Source organism: Protopterus annectens, chromosome 6.part0, assembly GCF_019279795.1.
Source record: "Protopterus annectens isolate FY-2018-M chromosome 6.part0, PAN1.0, whole genome shotgun sequence".
Taxonomy (NCBI): domain Eukaryota; kingdom Metazoa; phylum Chordata; order Ceratodontiformes; family Protopteridae; genus Protopterus; species Protopterus annectens.
Window position 1 is genome coordinate 9,918,648 of NC_056737.1, and position 18,775 is coordinate 9,937,422.

General features: G+C 40.3%; 1 protein-coding gene across 4 annotated transcripts in view; it reads left to right on the forward strand.

The window, feature by feature from the left end:
* Positions 1-18,775, forward strand: part of PC (pyruvate carboxylase) — a 2,844,646-nt gene that overhangs the window by 760,143 nt on the left and 2,065,728 nt on the right. For all 4 annotated transcript variants that reach the window (XM_044073797.1, XM_044073795.1, XM_044073794.1 and 1 more), the window contains exon 8: positions 3,905-4,023. In XM_044073797.1, the coding sequence (XP_043929732.1) occupies positions 3,905-4,023 (119 nt within the window). The remainder of the gene's footprint in view (positions 1-3,904; positions 4,024-18,775) is intronic.

Consider the following 18,775-nt stretch of genomic DNA (forward strand, 5'->3'; position numbering starts at 1 on the left):
ATAGCAGCTTGGGTGCTGGAAATGCCAGGCAGGAGAAGGTAGAAGTGACTCTGGCTTGTCCATCCTGGGAGGAGAGAGCGGTGACTTCAATTTGGCCATTTGCCACCATGCAAGCTGGAGATTTGGTGACTCCAAAATAGCTAGGAATGGAGATACAGGCAGTCTCAAGCTTGTGATTGCAGGCCTCAGAATGTGGGTGGTTGTATGCACAGGCAATGGGAAGGTGTAGGATGCCTCATTGGTGCTTATGTTGGCCACCAGTAGAGGCATTAAAGCCTTTCTTAGAAAAACTCTCATTAGCAGGATAACAAGGGCACAAACTATTTCCATGGTTGCCCATGTGACTGCCCTTTTGGGTAGCTCGTGCACTCAATCTGTGAACTCCCCACTGGTGGTGAAATAGGCCCAGGACTGTGTGGAGGAAACTTGATGGATGGCAGACATGCAAGCAGAAATAAGTGCGGAAGGGGATTCTTTTCCACATCCAGTTAACTATTATTAATTCATCTTGGTTTCCCTGCACCACTTTAATTAACAATCATGTTTTCAAAATGCTGTAAAACTGCCTTCATCTCACAAATCTATTTTATCATTTGCAATCAGTTATGCTACATATTTAGTCAAAATGTGTAACAATACTGTATATAAATAATTTATAATAATGGCTGATTTTTTTGTTTTGTAGCCTCCCAGGACCTTGCCCATTGTCTTCTCTACCTTCTCCCATTTGCCCCATTCATTCTAGCAGAGCAGGAGCTGGGTATTCCTAAGATGAATGAGAGCCACATGGACCATTCATCCCTGCTGGGACTCCCCAATCAGCCCTCTGTTCCCAGCTAAGAGTCCAGTGGTAGGAAATTGGCCAGATTGCTGGTCCTATGGGAAGCCCCCTTCCCCCACGATGGGTGAATTGGCAGTGGCCGCTCATTCGTATCTTCCCTGGCTAGCTACAGCAAGCAACTCTAGTCGAACTCCGGACACCTGTGACATGGTCAGGGTTTTATCCCTGTATGCTACAGTTAACTAATAATGACTGAGTATTGACATTGCCTCAAAGGAGGATGGCAGATGTGGATATTTTCCTTCTTTCCCTTTTTTTTTTTTTGTTTGCACACATTTTTATACCCACTATTGATTGTCGATCAGCCCCTTCCCAGTCATTTAGCAAGGGAAGACCAGGAGGAGCCATCATCTATACCTTCATTGGTAGTGTTTCAAGGATTTTCACCTTTAGCCCTAAATTCCATTCCTTGTGGACACCCACCCTGCAGAGCTGAAGGGGGACACACAATGGACTGTCTGTGCTGATCATCTCTCACTTCCACAAGTAGTTTCCCTGGTCTCCATTTCTCTGTGTCCTACGAGTGCCCACTACTCTTCCCCTCAGGAGAGGTGAGCAGGCCCTGCTCCTTTACTACTGTCCCTCCCTCATCTTGCTCCTGTATTTTCAGGGCTGCAAATTGAGCCTCTGTCTCATCAGCCTCAGTAAGGGCTTCGTCTCACTGTGCCACAGAGACAGACTGCCTTTTGCTTCTTTTGACAATACTGCTTCCACTGCTTGCTTCCATATGAGGTATAAATGTGGCGGTAACAAGTTCATTAAAAATCCTCAGCTAATAAAGGATCGCTTTATTATGTTTCAAAATTCCTGTTGGCAAAACATCATTGTCTTGATTTTTCCCTCAACACGTACCCTTTAATTGCTTCCCAGATTTCCTCTTCACTTTCTGGAGCCACCAAAGCATTTTCTTGCTCCTCCAGTACTTTTGGCAATCCCATCTACTGCAAATAATCCTGAGCATTTTTGTCATTTGCTCCCCTCTTAATCTTGGCAGTGAATAGCCTTTCATAACAGTTTCTGAGTAAATCCGCTTCTACCATAGGATCATAGCCGGCCTTGGGCATAGGCCAACTAGGCAGCAGGGGCGCTTTTCCAGTATTTATTTGTTGTATGTAGACCAGGATGGGGGCACCGTGTGGTGTGGTGGGGGCATCATGGAGCCCTTTTGCCTAGGGCATCAGTTGGCCTAAGGCCGCTCCTGCATAGGATTCATAATTAAGATGGTCTCTGCTCTAAGCCACAGTCATTTAATTTTTCTTTGTGTCCTATGTTACTTTAATTGCACAGACAAAGACTTTTGATATTCAGGAGAGTTATTAAAAGGTATTCTTAAGGGACTCCTTTAAGAATTGACATTTCTTAGCAAGTTTGTCACCTGTTATGTAGCCCATGTATGTGTGTAGAGGGTTAAAGCCTTGATTGCACCCAAACAACCTGAATTTTAGTGGCTAGAGAGTTGGAAAAGGTGGGCAGGGGGGTAAGGGAGTGAGTGTGTATTTTTCATCCTGGATAAGAGAGATGGTACTCCCATATAAGTAGATACTTGCATGGCACCAGGGCTATAGGACAGGAAGCAGTGAGCTTGGCAGTTCTAAGCCCTCTTAGGGGTTGTGTGTATGGGCATCTCCCTGTAATGACAGAGGTGCTCACATCAGCCACCAGGAGAGGGTTTGGGTCATGCAGGTGTACACTAATACCCGAGATGTCAGCAAGTACACACATTACCCCATGAGTGCATGTGTGATGGCAAGCACAGTCTAACCACACTGGGGAACAAATGAGCTGAGCTAATATGGGGGAGCCCTGATGGTCTGCAGGTATTGATGCAAAAAAAAAAAAAAATGACCTATAAAAAATGCATTGCATCTTTCAATCACAGGTGCTTAACTTTGCTGATGCATCACCTGTACCAAGCTTATTCTGAAAGACATGTAGTCTGTCCGTTTCTCCTTAATATCTTGGTATTTTTTCCAGAGATCTAATATATATAGATAATTATGTGTGTGTGTTTATATGTATATATATATATATATATATATATATATATATATATATATGTATATATATATATATATATATATACACACACACATATGTAAATATATACATACATATATATGTATTTTTAAATATATATATATGCATTTTTTGTCACTTTTGCATCACCTTCATGGTGAATAGTGAAACCACATAATCTATAGTACAAGATTTTTTTTTTTTATCTTTTTTTGTCCATACAAGATAAAAAACAGCCCAATTATCCCTGCCCACAAGTATTATACAGTTGCCTGCAGATGTCCTGAATTATCATTGTCAAAGCAGTGCAAATTTACATCATTGTTCAGGTAATTAGTTACTTGTATAAAAAATGGTAAAACAAATAGGAAATTGCCATATTTTGCTATACATTTAACAGGTTGGTAATTACCCAAATGTTTTAACAGACCATTATCAAGTTGGCAATTAACCCAATTGTTTTGTTGACATGTGTATTGGTAAAATATGCATTTGAAGACTCTGTTTTTGAAAAACAAAGTATTTATTGAAGCCATGGCTTAAAAGAAAAAAGTGTTTAAAAACGTTAAGCATTTTTGTGTGTAGCCAAACCCATGACATACTGGTACGTAAATAGTAAAAGTAATGCTAGGTGTACATTTGTGCATTAATGAATGATTACCTCATTGACATAACTTGTGCACTTGCCTGTGAAAACAGTGACTTGTGATGTATATTTTTATCCCGTTAAGGATAGGTGCTAATCCTGTCACTGAGTGGATGCCATGTGGTGTCTCAGTAAGTGCTTATCCAATATCCATAATATCTGTGCCTTTCTGAGCATTCAGCTAATAACTGTAGATGTTAACAGTTATAACATGTGGTAGGACCTGGTACATTCTGATTACTTTTTGAGTTGTTATTCACAATATCTCAAGTATTTTCCTTTTTCATTGTAAAAACTGGAAACATAAGTAGAAAGAATGCCAATTATGATTTGTTGTTTGTTTTTTAACTTCTGCTCAGTTTTTGTAACCAAGGTGTAATTTTCATGTTTTCCCCTTCAAGGTTGGATATGAGAATGCTGGTACAGTAGAGTTCCTGGTGGATAAGCATGATAAACATTACTTCATTGAGGTCAACTCTCGGCTTCAGGTTGAGCACACAGTGACAGAAGAAATCACAGAGTAAGTTATTGTGAATTGCCACAGTTGAAGGAGTTGTTTAAAAGTCATTAAATACCCAATATGTGTGTGTGTGTCTGTGTGTGTGTGTGTGTGTGTGTGTGTGTGTGTGTGTGTGAGTGACATTTGATAAAGTTGTCAACATAATTGTCAGTCAGACCTACATTTTTAGCTGTCTGTGTATCATGTATTTTTTGTCCTAACCAGATAAAGGTCTGCACTGCTTTTTAATGATGTCCTTCAAGGATGCATCTGCAGTCATAACATATGGGTTGTCCTGCCTCAGGCAGCCCTTCGGTCGGCCGGATTCCAAAGTCTGGGTCTGGCCTCGGCTGATGTCGCACTTTCCCCGACGTCAGAGCTTCTGGGGTATAAAGGCATCAGCCGACGCCATTTTCCTCAGTCTTTCTTGCGTGCCCGAAGCAGAAGCTGTTTGCAAGTGCCGGTCGGTCAGATCCAGAGATTTCAGCTACCAAGACTTCTAAAAGCTAAGTACCCGTTGGGGACTCTTTCTTGCCTCAGCCGATGTCAGACAAAGTAAATAATTGTTTAACTTGTGGGAAACAAATACCTCATAAGGATTTCCATTCTTACTGCCTTCCTTGCTTAGGCCCAGACCACGACGTATCAGCTTGTTTAGCCTGTGCCTCCTTCAACCGACGGACTCTTAGACGTCGGTCAGAGTTTGCAGAAGAGTTTTTTGGATCCGCTTTTGCATATAAAATGCCATCGGAGACTCCGACTACACATTTAGCCAAAAAACGCAAGGAAAAGGACTGACACTCACGGCCCGCGGTTTCGGCTGAAACCACGGTTAGGCCTACCACGAGTGTCTTTGTTTCAGCTGAAACCGAGTCCTCGGTTCTTACTTCTACTGAAATCATACCTCCGACAACCGAAGCCAGAGAGGCCCCGGCTGAGTCGGCTACCGAAATCCCTGCCGAAGAAGCAAGCGCACAAGATTTGTCCGACACCATTCCTTTGGACATTTCTACTCCTGCACATGGGGCAGCTAGGCCCCCTGCTTCTATGTCTATCAAGGCTTTCTCCAGGGCTAAAGCAGCTAAAATTTCAAAAGCTTTACCTGCAAAATCTACTTCTCAGAGACCTTCCTCAAGTTCTCAGATTCTCAGCCTTGCTGAGGACCTTATTTCTCTGATTAGGGGTTCCCAACCTCACCCAGACAGGGCCTCCCAACCTCCTCCTGACAAAAGGCCTAGGACTGAACCCCCTGAACCTCTCTCCTCTGATTACTCCTCGGCTGGATCTGATTTATCAGACCATCAGGAAGGGCCATATTCACCTTATGAGGATTCAGATGCAGAAGACTCTATTCCGTCTGCCTCCCCTCCAGAAGAATTTTCCTTTGGGGAGACTTTGCACTCAATGAGGGAACATTTTCAATGGCAGGGTCAGGATTTCTCTGATTCCAGAAAAAGACTAAGGACCTTTTTACACTTGCCACAGCATAGGCCTTTAGCCATACCACCTGTGCTAACTGTAGTTGATGATGCATATAATGATGCCAGTTCTGCCCCTGATTCTCTCCCCCCGGCTAAACCTGACAGATACTACAGGGTCCCGGATTCTCACTTCCACTTGTATAAAGCCCATGCTGCAGACCCAGAAACTATTTCTCAGGGCCCAAAAGGTGTTGCAGCTGCCATTGCCAAAACCCCCCCTCCCCTCTGAAAGACAGTCAAGAGCATTAGAGAGATGGGGAAAAAAGGTTTATACATCTGCTACTCTTTCTGCCAGGGCATTAAACTGTCAATTCCATATGATACAGTACCAGGAATATTTGTTAGATCAGCTGAATAAAAAGCTTTCTTCTCCTGAACCTTTAGACCGTAAGTCCCTTCAGGATTTGGTACACAACTCTCAGCAGGTCAGTAACCATTTTTTAAAATGTGGCTATGATGCACTGGATGCTTCATTTAGGTCAGCTATGACTGGGGCAGTAATTTGAAGGCATGCCTGGCTAAAAGAGCAATCCTTGCCAGACCATGTCAAGGCAAAACTCCTAGATGCTCCAGTGGAGAAACAAAGTTTATTTGGCTCCCCTGCACAGGAGATTCTAAAGAAAGTGGAAGAAAAAGCAAAATCTGTGCAAACAGTAAAGGATTTTCTGCAGGTCCAACCTCCGAGGTTCAGCAGAAACTGGCCTTCAAAGAATTGGTCCTTTCCAGACACCTCCAGAGCACAGAGGGGCAGGAATAGACGCCCAAGAGGCAGAGGTCAATCAAAGGGTACCTACAGGGGTCGTCAGTGGCAACCTGCCAACCAGAGGAGTACTGCCACAACTGCAACTACAATCACTTCCACAGGACAGACACAATGACTTGACTCTGATTCCGCCTACCAGGGAACAACTGGAAGCACCCTTGGGCGGAAAGTTGGCTTTATTCTCGAAAAACTGGCATTACATTACAAAAGACAAATGGACATTGCAAACAATAGACAAAGGATACAGGTTTCACTTCCACACTTTACCAAGAAAGAGCGGAATGCCAAACCTTCCACCAAACCAAAAGCCAGAGGCTTTAAGACAAATCAACAATTTACTTCAGATGAAAGCAATAGAAAGGGTACCATCTATGGAACAAGGCCAAGGATTTTACTCCAGACTATTCCTTGTACCAAGAAAAGAAACCCAATGGAGGCCTATTCTCGACTTGTCCGCACTAAGCACATATCTCATTGTGCCAAAATTCAAGATGCTGACTTTACAGCAACTTCTTCCCATGTTGGGCAAGGAGTCTTGGCTGGTGACTCTAGATCTCAAGGAGGCATACCTGCACGTCCCTATACGACCAGATTGCAGAAGACACCTCAGATTTCTTGCAGGATCAGAGCATTATCAATTCTCAGCATTGCCCTTTGGCTTATCTACTGAGCCCAGAGTATTCACGAAAGGCCTGGCATCAGTAATTGCACATTGCAGGCTTCAGGGAATTCAAATCTACCCATACCTGGACGACTGCCTAATACAAGTGGACAACAAGACAAAACTAATAAAGGATTTGGCCTATGTCATACACCTGTTACAGGCCTTGGGATACACAGTCAACATCCAGAAGTCAAGACTAGTGCCATCCCAAAGGATAACATTTTTGGGTGCGGATCTGGACACAATAACTCAGATGGCTTTTCTCACAGAAGAAAAACAAAAGCAACTCCCAGTCTACTTCATGGCTTTGACAAGACAAACTCAGCTTACTGCAAGGAAAGTCCTGCAGGCCCTGGGTTACATGGCATCCTGCATAATCTTGATCCCACATGCCAGACTGCACATGAGGAAATTACAGTGGTACCTAAGGAATGTATGGTCTCAACACAGTCACAGTCTAGAAACCATGATTCCAATCATTCCATGCCTGAAAAAGGAATTCCTGTGGTGGGCTCAGGCCTGCCAGTCCAACAGAGGGTTGCCTTTCAACAAACCACAACCAAGGCAGACCATCACCATGGATGCCTCAGACCTAGGATGGGGAGCACACATGGAAGACAAGTGTATCCAAGGCCTATAGTCTCAACACCAGCTGAATTTGCACATAAACCTAAAGGAGATGCTGGCAGTGAAACATGCAATTGAGGCAGTCAAATCATTTCTCCAGCAAGGACATCTGCTGATAAGGACAGACAATACCACAGTCATGTGGTACATAAACAGGGAGGCACGCATTCCTACCCTCTATGCCGGATGGCAATGGATCTGTGGAGCCTAGCCCTGAATCTCAACATCCAACTGTAGGCCAAATTCGTACCAGGAAAAGAGAATTCACTAGCAGACAGCTTAAGCAGAACTACCACGGATGCTCACAAATAGATGCTGCAGCCAGACATTTTCAAAATCATAACAAACAAATGGGGAATGCCAGAGATAGACCTGTTCGCCTCCCCACTCAACCACCAACTGAAGAAATTCTGCTCAAGAGTATACCACCCACAAGCCTGGAGGGTGGACTCCCTCTCTTTCAGCTGGAATGACCTAACAGTGTATGCTTTTCCACCTCTCCCATTGATGTACAAAGTTCTACTGAAGATCAGGGAGGAACAGCCAAAGGTGATACTAATAGCTCCAGACTGGCCAAGGCAGCATTGGTATCCGCTACTGAGAAGCATGTCTCGGACGAACTCATGGCCTCTACCCCTATGGCCTCTACTTCTAACGCAGAACAACTTCAAGACCCTGCATCCAAGCTTGAAAACACTGCAGCTGACTGCCTGGAAAATTGCTTAAAACAAAACCAAACTGTCTTATCTGAGAGGGTCAAGGACATTATCCTGGAGGCTCGCAGACCCTCCACAAGAAAGACATACTCAGCTAAATGGAAGAGATTCCTCATTTGGAGCGCATCAAAGGGTACAAATGTCGCATTGGCAAACCTAGCACACATCCTAGAATACTTAGCAGAACTGTTCCACAATGGCCTGTCCTATTCATCCATTAAGATTCATGCTTCAGCAATTTCAGCAGAGTACAACATGGATCCTCCTATCTTATCTCACCCTCTCCTCAGACAGTTTTTAAGAGGGATCAAAAATGTAAAATCTCCAAGGAAACCCTCCCTCTGCCTGCATGGGATCTCAATTTTGTGCTGGAAAAATTAACACTACCCCCTTTTGAACCAGCAGCATCAGCAGACTTACAGTTCTTATCTTGGAAAACTGCTTTCCTTCTAGCAATCACTTCAGCAAGAAGAGTATCCGAGTTACAGGCACTAATGGCAGTGCAGCCTTTCCTTATTTTTCACCAGGATAGAGTGTCTCTGAGAACCAATCCTACTTTCATGCCAAAGGTGGTATCCAGGGTATCCTTGAACCAAGCTATTCCTTTGCCTACGTTCTTCCCTAACCCACAGAACAAGGGGGAAAAACTATTGCACACCTTGGATGTACACAGACAACTACGCTACTATCTGGACAGAACTAAAACCAGCAGAAAAACTGACCAGCTTTTTGTAGCATATGCAACTGGAGTGCAAGGAAAAGCAATTTCCAAACAGACAATTTCACAATGGATAGGAAATTGCATTAGTTTCTGCTACTCCTTTCATGGAAAGACAACTCCTGAAAATATCAGGCCTCACTCCACAAGAGCCACAGCCACCACTACAGCTTTCCTACGAGGGGTGGCTACCAAGGACATTTTAGAAGCTGCTACTTGGAGCTCCGTGCATACATTTGCCAAGCATTACAATCTACCTTTATACTCCAGATCCCAAGCAGGTTTTGCAACTGCAGTTTTGCAGGGGATCTTAACTACACCATCCTTTTCTTAGTACCTCCTCCCCCAGTTTGGCTATGGTATTCTACCCATATGTTATGACTGCAGATGCATCCTTGAAGGACATAGTACAGTTTTGTACCTACCATAAATGTAGATGTCCGATAGGTATGCATCTGCAGTCAGGATTACCCACCCTCCTTCCCCTCTATGGTATTCCTAGGGTGCTTACCCCTCTTTCAGCTAGCTGGGGGAATCTATTATGGTGTATTTGTTTGTATATATATATATATATATATATATATCTGTTTGTATATATTGTTTGCTACTGTTTGGAATTTTCAACATTTATCCAAATTTAGCCTTCCTAGAGGGCACCTGGCATCTGGGGCAAGAAACACTGAGGAAAATGGCGTCGGCTGATGCCTTTATACCCCAGAAGCTCTGACGTCGGGGAAAGTGCAACATCAGCCAAGGCCAGACCCAGACTTTGGAATCCGGCCGACCGAAGGGCTGCCTGAGGCAGGACAACCCATATGTTATGACTGCAGATGCATACCTATCGGACATCTACATTTACGGTAGGTACAAAACTGTACTTTCTGATGATCTTGAATGGGAAGAAATTATTTAACCTACATATGCACACAGTTGAGTGTTAACATTAGATGTTTTTTCTCTACAAAAATAAAAGCTACCCTGAATTTACTGTGCTGAGGCAGAACAATCACATTTTTTTTTCAATTTGTATTGCAACTCTAGTTTATTTTTTTCTTTAAAGTCATGCCTTCTAGATCTGCAGGTTGACATTTCATTCCTTTGGACCTCTTAGTGAAGGTTGTGGCCCAGGTCATACCTCTTCTGGGTTGTGCCCTGATAGCATTATTGTGATTTGCTCCATATCCCAGAGAGACATTGGAGGATAAACAGGCGGTGATTTTTAATGTCACAATCATGGTAAGGCTGGTCCTGCATCTATCTACTGATTGGTTAATGTGCTCTGGATCATTCCAGGAAGTGAGGCAGTTCCTGGTGCTTCAGCTTCTGGTAGGACACAGCCTTCACTGATGGGATGAGGATTTGTCCTTTCCCACGTTCATCCATTAATAATGTCTGGTATGTCATTTGCCCTTTATTACAAATGCAGTGTTTCATGCATAGCTCCACAAAGCAGGCTTGGATGTTGGCATATCTGTCCATCTTAGCTGGCAGCCTGCTATCACTAATGCACACTGGGTGACATAATCATTGATAGATGTAATGTATCTTTTCCGGTATTCTGATCTTTTGTTGCTGTTTTAAAGATAGAAAGCAATAGGTTAATGCAGATGTTTGTTTCTTGTGGGTTTTTGGGAATAACTTCAAGCCAGTTTGTTAGAAGACAGCAGTGTAACTGTCTGTGGCCAGACAAGTGTGGATACTAAATTCTTATCCCTAGTTACATAGATAATGGGAGAAGAAGCATTTGCATTTATATGTTGTATTTCATATTTAAAAAGCTGCATGCTTTCTGCTAAATGTCCTAACCCATTACCTCCATGTCGGGTAGTAATCTTAACTTTCTGTAGCTAAGTTTTAGTATTCACTATATCTCCCAGATCGAACCCAACAAAGTGAATTTCCAATAGTCTGTTTTTGGCAATCCCATTTAAGCTTTCCACAATTAAAACCTACCCTTCCTTTTTCTCTGTCTCTCTCTATCTGAAGCTTTCTTCGGTGATGCCTTTTTCTGTGGTGCATTTACTTTTACAGTTGCTTCAAGAATCATCTCATCATAGAATTATTTTCCTGCTCATAAGTTTCTTGGCTTCTGGTGGTAAACACCATTCAGATATTTGAATATTTAATACGAATGCTTCAAGTGCTATCATCTGGCACCTATACAGATTTTGATAACTACTCAATTTTAAACTTATACAATATTAAATATTCAAAACAAGTAGATTAGCAAACAGTTCCGTGCTTCTGTTAATTAACAAGAGTGACAAATAAAATCTGTATTCATTTTGAGGAGCCACCATTCATGCTCTAAGCATGCAAAAAAAAAAAGCATTGTCATAGTAGTTTTGGTAATCCTACCTAACTGATACTGAAAATCAACAACAGTTGTCTCATTTTTTATTCAGCTTTCCAGCTCCTGCTTAACCACCTGCTGTGGTAGTAGTCACTGTGCTACATATTTATCCCTAGAAGTTTTCTTCACTATTTGAGTCAAGCTTTTCAATTTCATCCATTATTTCTAGAATGCTGTCCAGTGTTGGTACCTTGTTCAGTTCTTGGTTCTGTGTGTTAGCTTTTGTAGTTGCCAACATCATCAGAAGGACTGACCAGTCTAACTTCCTATGTGCTAAAAATTTATTGTATATAATAACATTAACATCTTGGTAATTCCATTATATTTTACTGTTTATTCATACCATTACATTTTCAGACTCATTTTCAAATGGGCTTGTTATGCACAGTGATCAGAAATCCTTTCCCACGAATCATCCTTCCTTTTGACACATCTCCTGTAATGTGAATTCACAGTTGGAAGCATTTGGATTTACCTTTGTGAAGTGTAAAATTTGTTTTTGATGATACTTCCATAGAATAATTTTAAGTGTCTTTGGTTTGTTTGTATATCTTGGCAGCTGTCAAATCCACATCCAAGCTTCTTCATCTATCTCCTTCTACCTATTAAAGTGCTCCACTCCATGTATTGGTGTATAAAGCTTTGAAAAAAAAGACTTGGTTGAAAGTATTGTTCATTTTGTTTACTTTGCATGAATATGAATTGAATTGTAAATTTTTAATATTGTATCTTTGATTTAATTTTTCAACCAAAAAAGAAAAATTGAAAAAAAAAAGTGCTGCAATCTTAGTGCATTTTCCCTTATGTCTCTGTTTCTACTGCCTACAGTACTTTTATTTTTCCAGTTAACCCTTTAACTACTGAAGACTTGCTTCTGCCTTGTAATATCCATTCTACTGTTAATGGAGGTGGAGCCTCCCGTAGTTAATATCCATTCTACTATTAATAGGGGTGAAGCCTCCAGTAGCTCTGTCATTCCAAAAAGTCCAAAAGATGCAGCTGGTACTATTCATCCCTTTGTACTCCAGGGTCAAACATTGGCTAAATCTACCTCTCAATCCATGTTTCCCAGTGGAAAATAATGTCAGCTGCACTTAGTAGACAGATGATTCCTTCCAGTTTCTTAAACCTGTCTTTCCCTGCAAAACTGTTCTGCTATTCCCAGTAGACTGCAAGGAGCCTTATGTTATAAGCGCAGTCCTTTTTATTATGTTAAGTAACTTTCCACTGTCTGCTTTATAAAGTAAGGAAGCTCACTTATACCACCATAATATTCATTTAATGAGCACCTTTTAAAGCTTTTATTTCTAACAATCATACCTATTCGCTTTTTTTTCATTCAGCCTCATTCACACACAAAAATAACCACTTTAGCTAAACAGTTTCATAGTATAGATTTGTTTAAGACACATGTAGACATATCTTGTTCTTTGGTAGCATAATTTTATTCCAAGAAACATATTGCTTTCCACAGTCGCAAACAGTTTTGTATCATTTAAACTGCCTTCAAAAAAAATATTGGAGTGTCTATAGAAAATGGCTGAAAGGCACACAACAGCAGAGGGAAAACTAAAAAAAAATGTATCTTCTAATCCATCTCTAAGCCAAGCAGTTTCCATTTGCAAAATTTATTTTTAACTTGTTTTTAGTTCCCTGTAAGGCACAGTAGATTCTTCAAAATTATTTCCTAATTTTCCCAGATATTTAATATACTTCTTCCATAAATAATACCCTAGCTCTAAAGCAGAAGACAATCTATAGTTCAGAGCTATTGCTTATGTCTTTGCCTAATTGGTCTTATAACTCAGATAGATCCCATATCTATGCAATATGTGGAATAGCCTGCCACATTTAATCTATTTGGCATTGTTAAATATATCAAGCGATTAACTGCAAACTAAGATGTCTTCACTTCCCCTTGTAAATTGGAATATCTCTGCTTCATTGCCCAAGTCTCTAAGTATATACAAAACAAAATGGGGAAGGAAGGACATCTTTGTTTTTCTACTTGACAAACTAAACAGTAATTAATTTCTAGCATGTATTTTTAACCTAGCAGTAGAAGCTTTTTATACAGCTGGAATTATATTGTATAAGGAATTTCAACTCTATAATACCTTTTTTACATAATACTGTATTAAGAGGCCTTTTTTTACAACTTAACTCACAATCCGTTATTAACCATTGGTTAAGTGCCCAGTTTTCATCAGTAACCCAATTTTCAGTATATTATCAAATGTCTATATTACACCTACATTCTCACATTAACCATTTTCATTCAAATTAGCATTGTCACCTCAGAGCAAGAGGTTCTCCCGTTCGATTCTCGGCTGGAGCGCCTTCTGTGTGGTGTCTGCATGTCCTTCCCGCGGTTGAGTGATGTTAAAGACATGCAGGTAGGTGCGAGCGTGAATGGGCGTGCCTTCATTGAAGGTTGGGTGTCGGGTTGGCAACTTGGCACCGTAAAAAACACTGCCAATCATGAGCGGACCGGAGTTCCCCTGTGGCGACCCCTAACCGGGAAAAGCCGAAAGTCTTTATTGTTTGGAGACCCTTAGACCTTTCCTTGCAAGTATCATGGAAATATGAAAGAAAAATATTCTCTCTTATTTGAGACTTAAACCTGAGACTGCCAGAATTCCACGCTAGATTCACTGCTGCTAGACTAACAAAGGCCTGTGGACAGATAGGCATTGGGTTAAAAGGCATGTGGGACAGATGGACATTGGGTTTCAACTTGAGAAAGTCTTGGGTTTGAATTCCAAATAAGAGCTAATATTTTCCTTACATATTTTCATGATTCTAGCAATGCCTTAGCAGAAAGCCTCCCTGCCTCTCTATGCATATGTATTTTGTCCTTGCAAGTAGTGACACAAGTTTGTAATTGTGGTTTATTCCAAAGTGGAGTCCTTCCCCTTTTTGTTTTAACAGTCACTAGTGGCTTCATCATTTACAGTGGTGCTTGTTTTCCAGTACCTAGTTACATATCTTCATTAGGTTTTCTTTCTATAGTGCAAAAAATTCTATTGGAATAACATCAGAGTCTGGTGCCCCACCCCTTGCCTTCAACATAGTTTCTGATTGGCCTTCTAGTATAGGAACCATCAATGGCATATTTCACAAATTTATACCATTATGCATCACTAAACTATTCCTTAATTTCCTTCTGATATGTACTCCATCAGTCTCTTGTCTTTTTGACAACACTGACAAAATATCTCTGGTATATCTCTGGTATAATTACAGGTTCCACTGAGTTTGTTCATTTTTTTTTTTTAAGTCTAGCAATAATTTGTTTTTTTCTGACCTTGCTTCAGCCTAATTACTAATGTTTTCTAATATTCTGGTAATGGTTTTTTTCTACTACTGCTTACCTAACTGTTTCTTTTTGTCCCTGTACTGATGCATAAATTTGCCAACACATTTCTCTTCCTCAGACTGCCTAACCATAACATTTTATTTCAAATCTTAAACCTTTCTTTAAATAGGTCCCATTCGGTCTTCTGTTTTTGCTGGCCATGTCACATCTCATATAATTTTGTCTTCAGTTAATCATTTACTCTAGCAACAAATCCTTCTTGCTGAAACTGACAGTTTCTCTAAGTAAGAAGTAACTAAGGTAAACAATATACATTTCAAAGAAGCACGATCTGATACAGTTGTTGGATGTAGTGTTACCATATTGACTAGTTAAATATGCAATGTAATAATGTAAATCTATTTTAGCTCTTATTTTACACCTTTTTGAGTAATATAAATATAGTGTTGAATGAGTTTTAATATCCGAAACTCCAGCCAAACCTATCACCTTGACTTCTCTTACATAGTTTCCTAAACATACCCTATACGCTCTATAGCCACCTCTTACCTTTGCCATACTTGTTACCATATTCCGATTTCCTAAAAATTGATCCTCAAAGGCAGTTACTTCCATCATTTCCTCAAAAATTTTGAGTGTTATTTTTTTTTAATTTCTCCAAGTCTTTTGGGTTTCTCATACCATGATGGGGAATAGACCCCATTCCTAAGTCAGAGTACGATTAAAGTTCATGAAATTAGTATTGTTTCAATCTTTGATGCCAGCCAGAATTGCTCTTCGCAGCACCTGCAGTGTGCCCAGTAATGACTCCTCCTACAATTCATATGGTGTTACATGTATTGGTTGTTTGTGTCTTTTGGCTTTTCCCGGTTAGGGGTCGCCACAGCGGAACTCCGGTCCGCTAATGATTGGCAGTTGATTTTTACGTACCAGCTTGCCAGGCCTGATGCACAACCTTCAACGAAGGTACGCCCATTCATGCATGTCTCCACGCAGAAGACGCTCTAGCTGAGAATCGAACCGGACAGCGTCTTACTGTGAGGCGTCAACGCTACCGCAGCACCACCACCGCGGGTACCGTATCTAAATACGATTGTAGATTCATTGTTATAAGACTCGTTGCTCCTACTACTGTCTGCGTATTTTTTTTTCCATATTGCTCTTGTTTCTGCCTGCAAATCCTGATATTTTATGACTTTGTGTCTCTCTGTACGCAAGACAATAGTCACTGGTTGCAGCAATTTCAATGATCAATGCTACTTTTGTCTTCATGGACCACTATATCTGGTTTTCTAGCGTCTGTCTTTTGAACTGTTGGTAATGATGATCCCATGTGATACAGACTTCATCATTTTCTATGATATGTTTGCACAGTCCCCAGTGCAGCAGTCTTGCCACATTATTATGCCTTTCCAGTATACAGTCCTTCTGCCATTAGTATGTCACAACCAGCAATGAGGTGTGCAACTGTGGGTCTTTATTATATGATGGAAGAATCTCTTCTTCGAACACATAATAATCAACACATATACAGGGAATGCTGTAAACCACGAACGGCCACATCCTCGAATTTTTTACTCTGGGAAAAAATACAGTTGGCATTTATCAGGAATTGCCCTTTTCTTCAATGTAGAGTGATCTCTGAGTTGGTATATTTAGTTGGGGGGGGCACAGCCCCCCACTTAATTAGTGTTTTAAAGTTTGTTTTTTATTTTATGGCTGCATGAATTTTTTTCCCCGAGGAAAAAATTAGAGGATGTGGCCGTTCTCTGTTTACAGCATTCACTGTATACGTGTCGATTATTATGTGTTCGAAGAAGAGATTCTTCGATCACCTAATATAGACCCACGACTGTTTCCAATTCTGTTTTACAAAGCCTACATTTGTCTGTTAATCCCACATGTTCAATGGACTTTGTAAACCAACATGTACGTAGCCTACTATCTTGGACCGCCAATGTTAACCTTTCATCTTTTGGTTTGAATTCGCTTCTCCTTAACCATTCCTGCATTCGATCCTGATCAACATGAGTTCTTCGAGAAGTTTTCTATACTTGCAACTATATTTATGTATTTTACACATTTCTTGCATTCTCATCTGGTCTGTCACCTTATATTCTTTATTTTGTTTTTGGCACATTCATTTGTTGCCTGATTTTTTATCTATTTCTGGTTTAATTTCCATTCTTGCTTGACACGAATATGCTTCTGCTAGATTAAGCAAAGATGTCATCTTAGATTTAGTCTTCTCATGTTTCAAAACTTTCATGATGTTTGGGTCTTGTGAGGTCAACAGATGTGTGCAATCCCGCGATTGCAGATCTATACATGTATACATGTAATCAGTTTCAAGGAGGCCCATCTCTCCTTTGGAACAGAGAATATATAATCTTGGTATGCACTGATTTTTATAAATCATTTGGTGAGCATGAAGCATCCTTCTTGTTTTCTTGTTTAGTCTGTCCATCGCGTTTTGGGGCCAATCAGTCACTCCAAAACTGTAAGTTAGGACAGGAATAGCAAATTGGTTTATAGCTTGAATTTTGTTCCTAGATGTCAGTGCTGTTTTCAGGATTAATTTAAGTCTTCTAAAGTATTTCTTACTAAGTTTTATTCGCATTTGTTCATGTTTTGTTGTTGATCCTTCATCAATTCCCAAGTATTTATACACTCCCTCTTGCTCAAGTTCTTTTATATCACATTATTGTCCCAAACTGATGTTTTCTTGGTGCTGCAGTTTTCCTGCTTTAAATGTTGCTTTTGCACATTTATCAAGACCAAATGACAGTCTTATATCATCTGAAAAAGTTTTGACAACTTGCTGTTGTGCTTTCAGTTCCTCATCTGATGAGCTATACAGTTCTAAATCCTCGACAAAGAGAAGATGAGAAGTCTTTATGCTTTGTTGATTTCTAGGAGCCAAATTATAGCCATGGCCTAAGCTGTTAAGCAGACAGCTTAATGGGTTAAGGGCAACACAAAATTGCAGTGGTGACAGAGTCACCCAGTAATATCCCCCTTTGAATTTTTATCCCTGGGATAATAATTTGTCCTTTATTGTGGCTTAATTGCAAAGTGGTCTGCCACTGCTTCATGGTCATTGTAATGTAGTCGATCACTGGAGGGGTGTATCTTATACATTTTAAGCACTCTTTTATCCATTATTATTATTTATTATTATTATTTTATTTTATCCATTATTGAGTCTTACTGAGGAATAGGTTAGATGATCATTAAAGTAATGACTTCTTGTTCATCTACTGTTATAATAATCAAAACTTTAGAGTGTCTTCTTGCAACCGATAGTATAATTATGTGCCTTCCTGCTTTATAAAATATAGAAGCTACCTCCTTCAGCCAATAACCTTTTTAAGCAATGCATTGTGCTCTTGCCCATCAAAAAGACTTTCTTGTAGTGTCACAACCCATGGGGTCAGTGCTTGCAAATAACAAAATACCCTTTTTTCTTTTAGCAGGAATTACCAGCCTACATTCTATGTTAAGCTCAGCCACCATTTATAATGAATTTCCTCAGTAGCAGCCCTCCTAACGCAGTCAGTGTATTCAAGTACCCATATGATGTTATATTCACAGCCTGGCTGTTGCATGAACATATTCTAAGTATATGTAATCTGTTGGACCCCCAAATTAACTCAAATAGCTAAGCAAACTATTTACATAAGTACCATACATGGTAAATTCACTCTTATGTCATCAAAATTTTCCCTGTAGTGTCTGTCGATAATAATTAAAGAAAGCAATTCCACTCCTCTCCTCGCCCGTGTCAGCTCCAATATTATATTCCCCTTTACATAAACATGGTTGATTGTGCTTTCCTCACTAGCAACATGCACAACATTCTAGTAGAAACATTTAGTTTAGTCTTTCACGGCTTTTCCTTTCTTTACTAAAGTACTTTGCAGAATTATTAAAACAACTGGTACATCATTTTCAGTTCAGTTCATGAACTTATAGTATGTTTTGAAATTTAGCTGATAACGTTTTTGATGTACACAGTCGAGCCTTCCATATTTCATCTTATTCTATCTGAACTTTTTTTGATCGCTATAAGTAGAATCAAGGCTACCCTGTTGTAGATCCAAATTCACATAACTAAACTGTTTTTGTATAA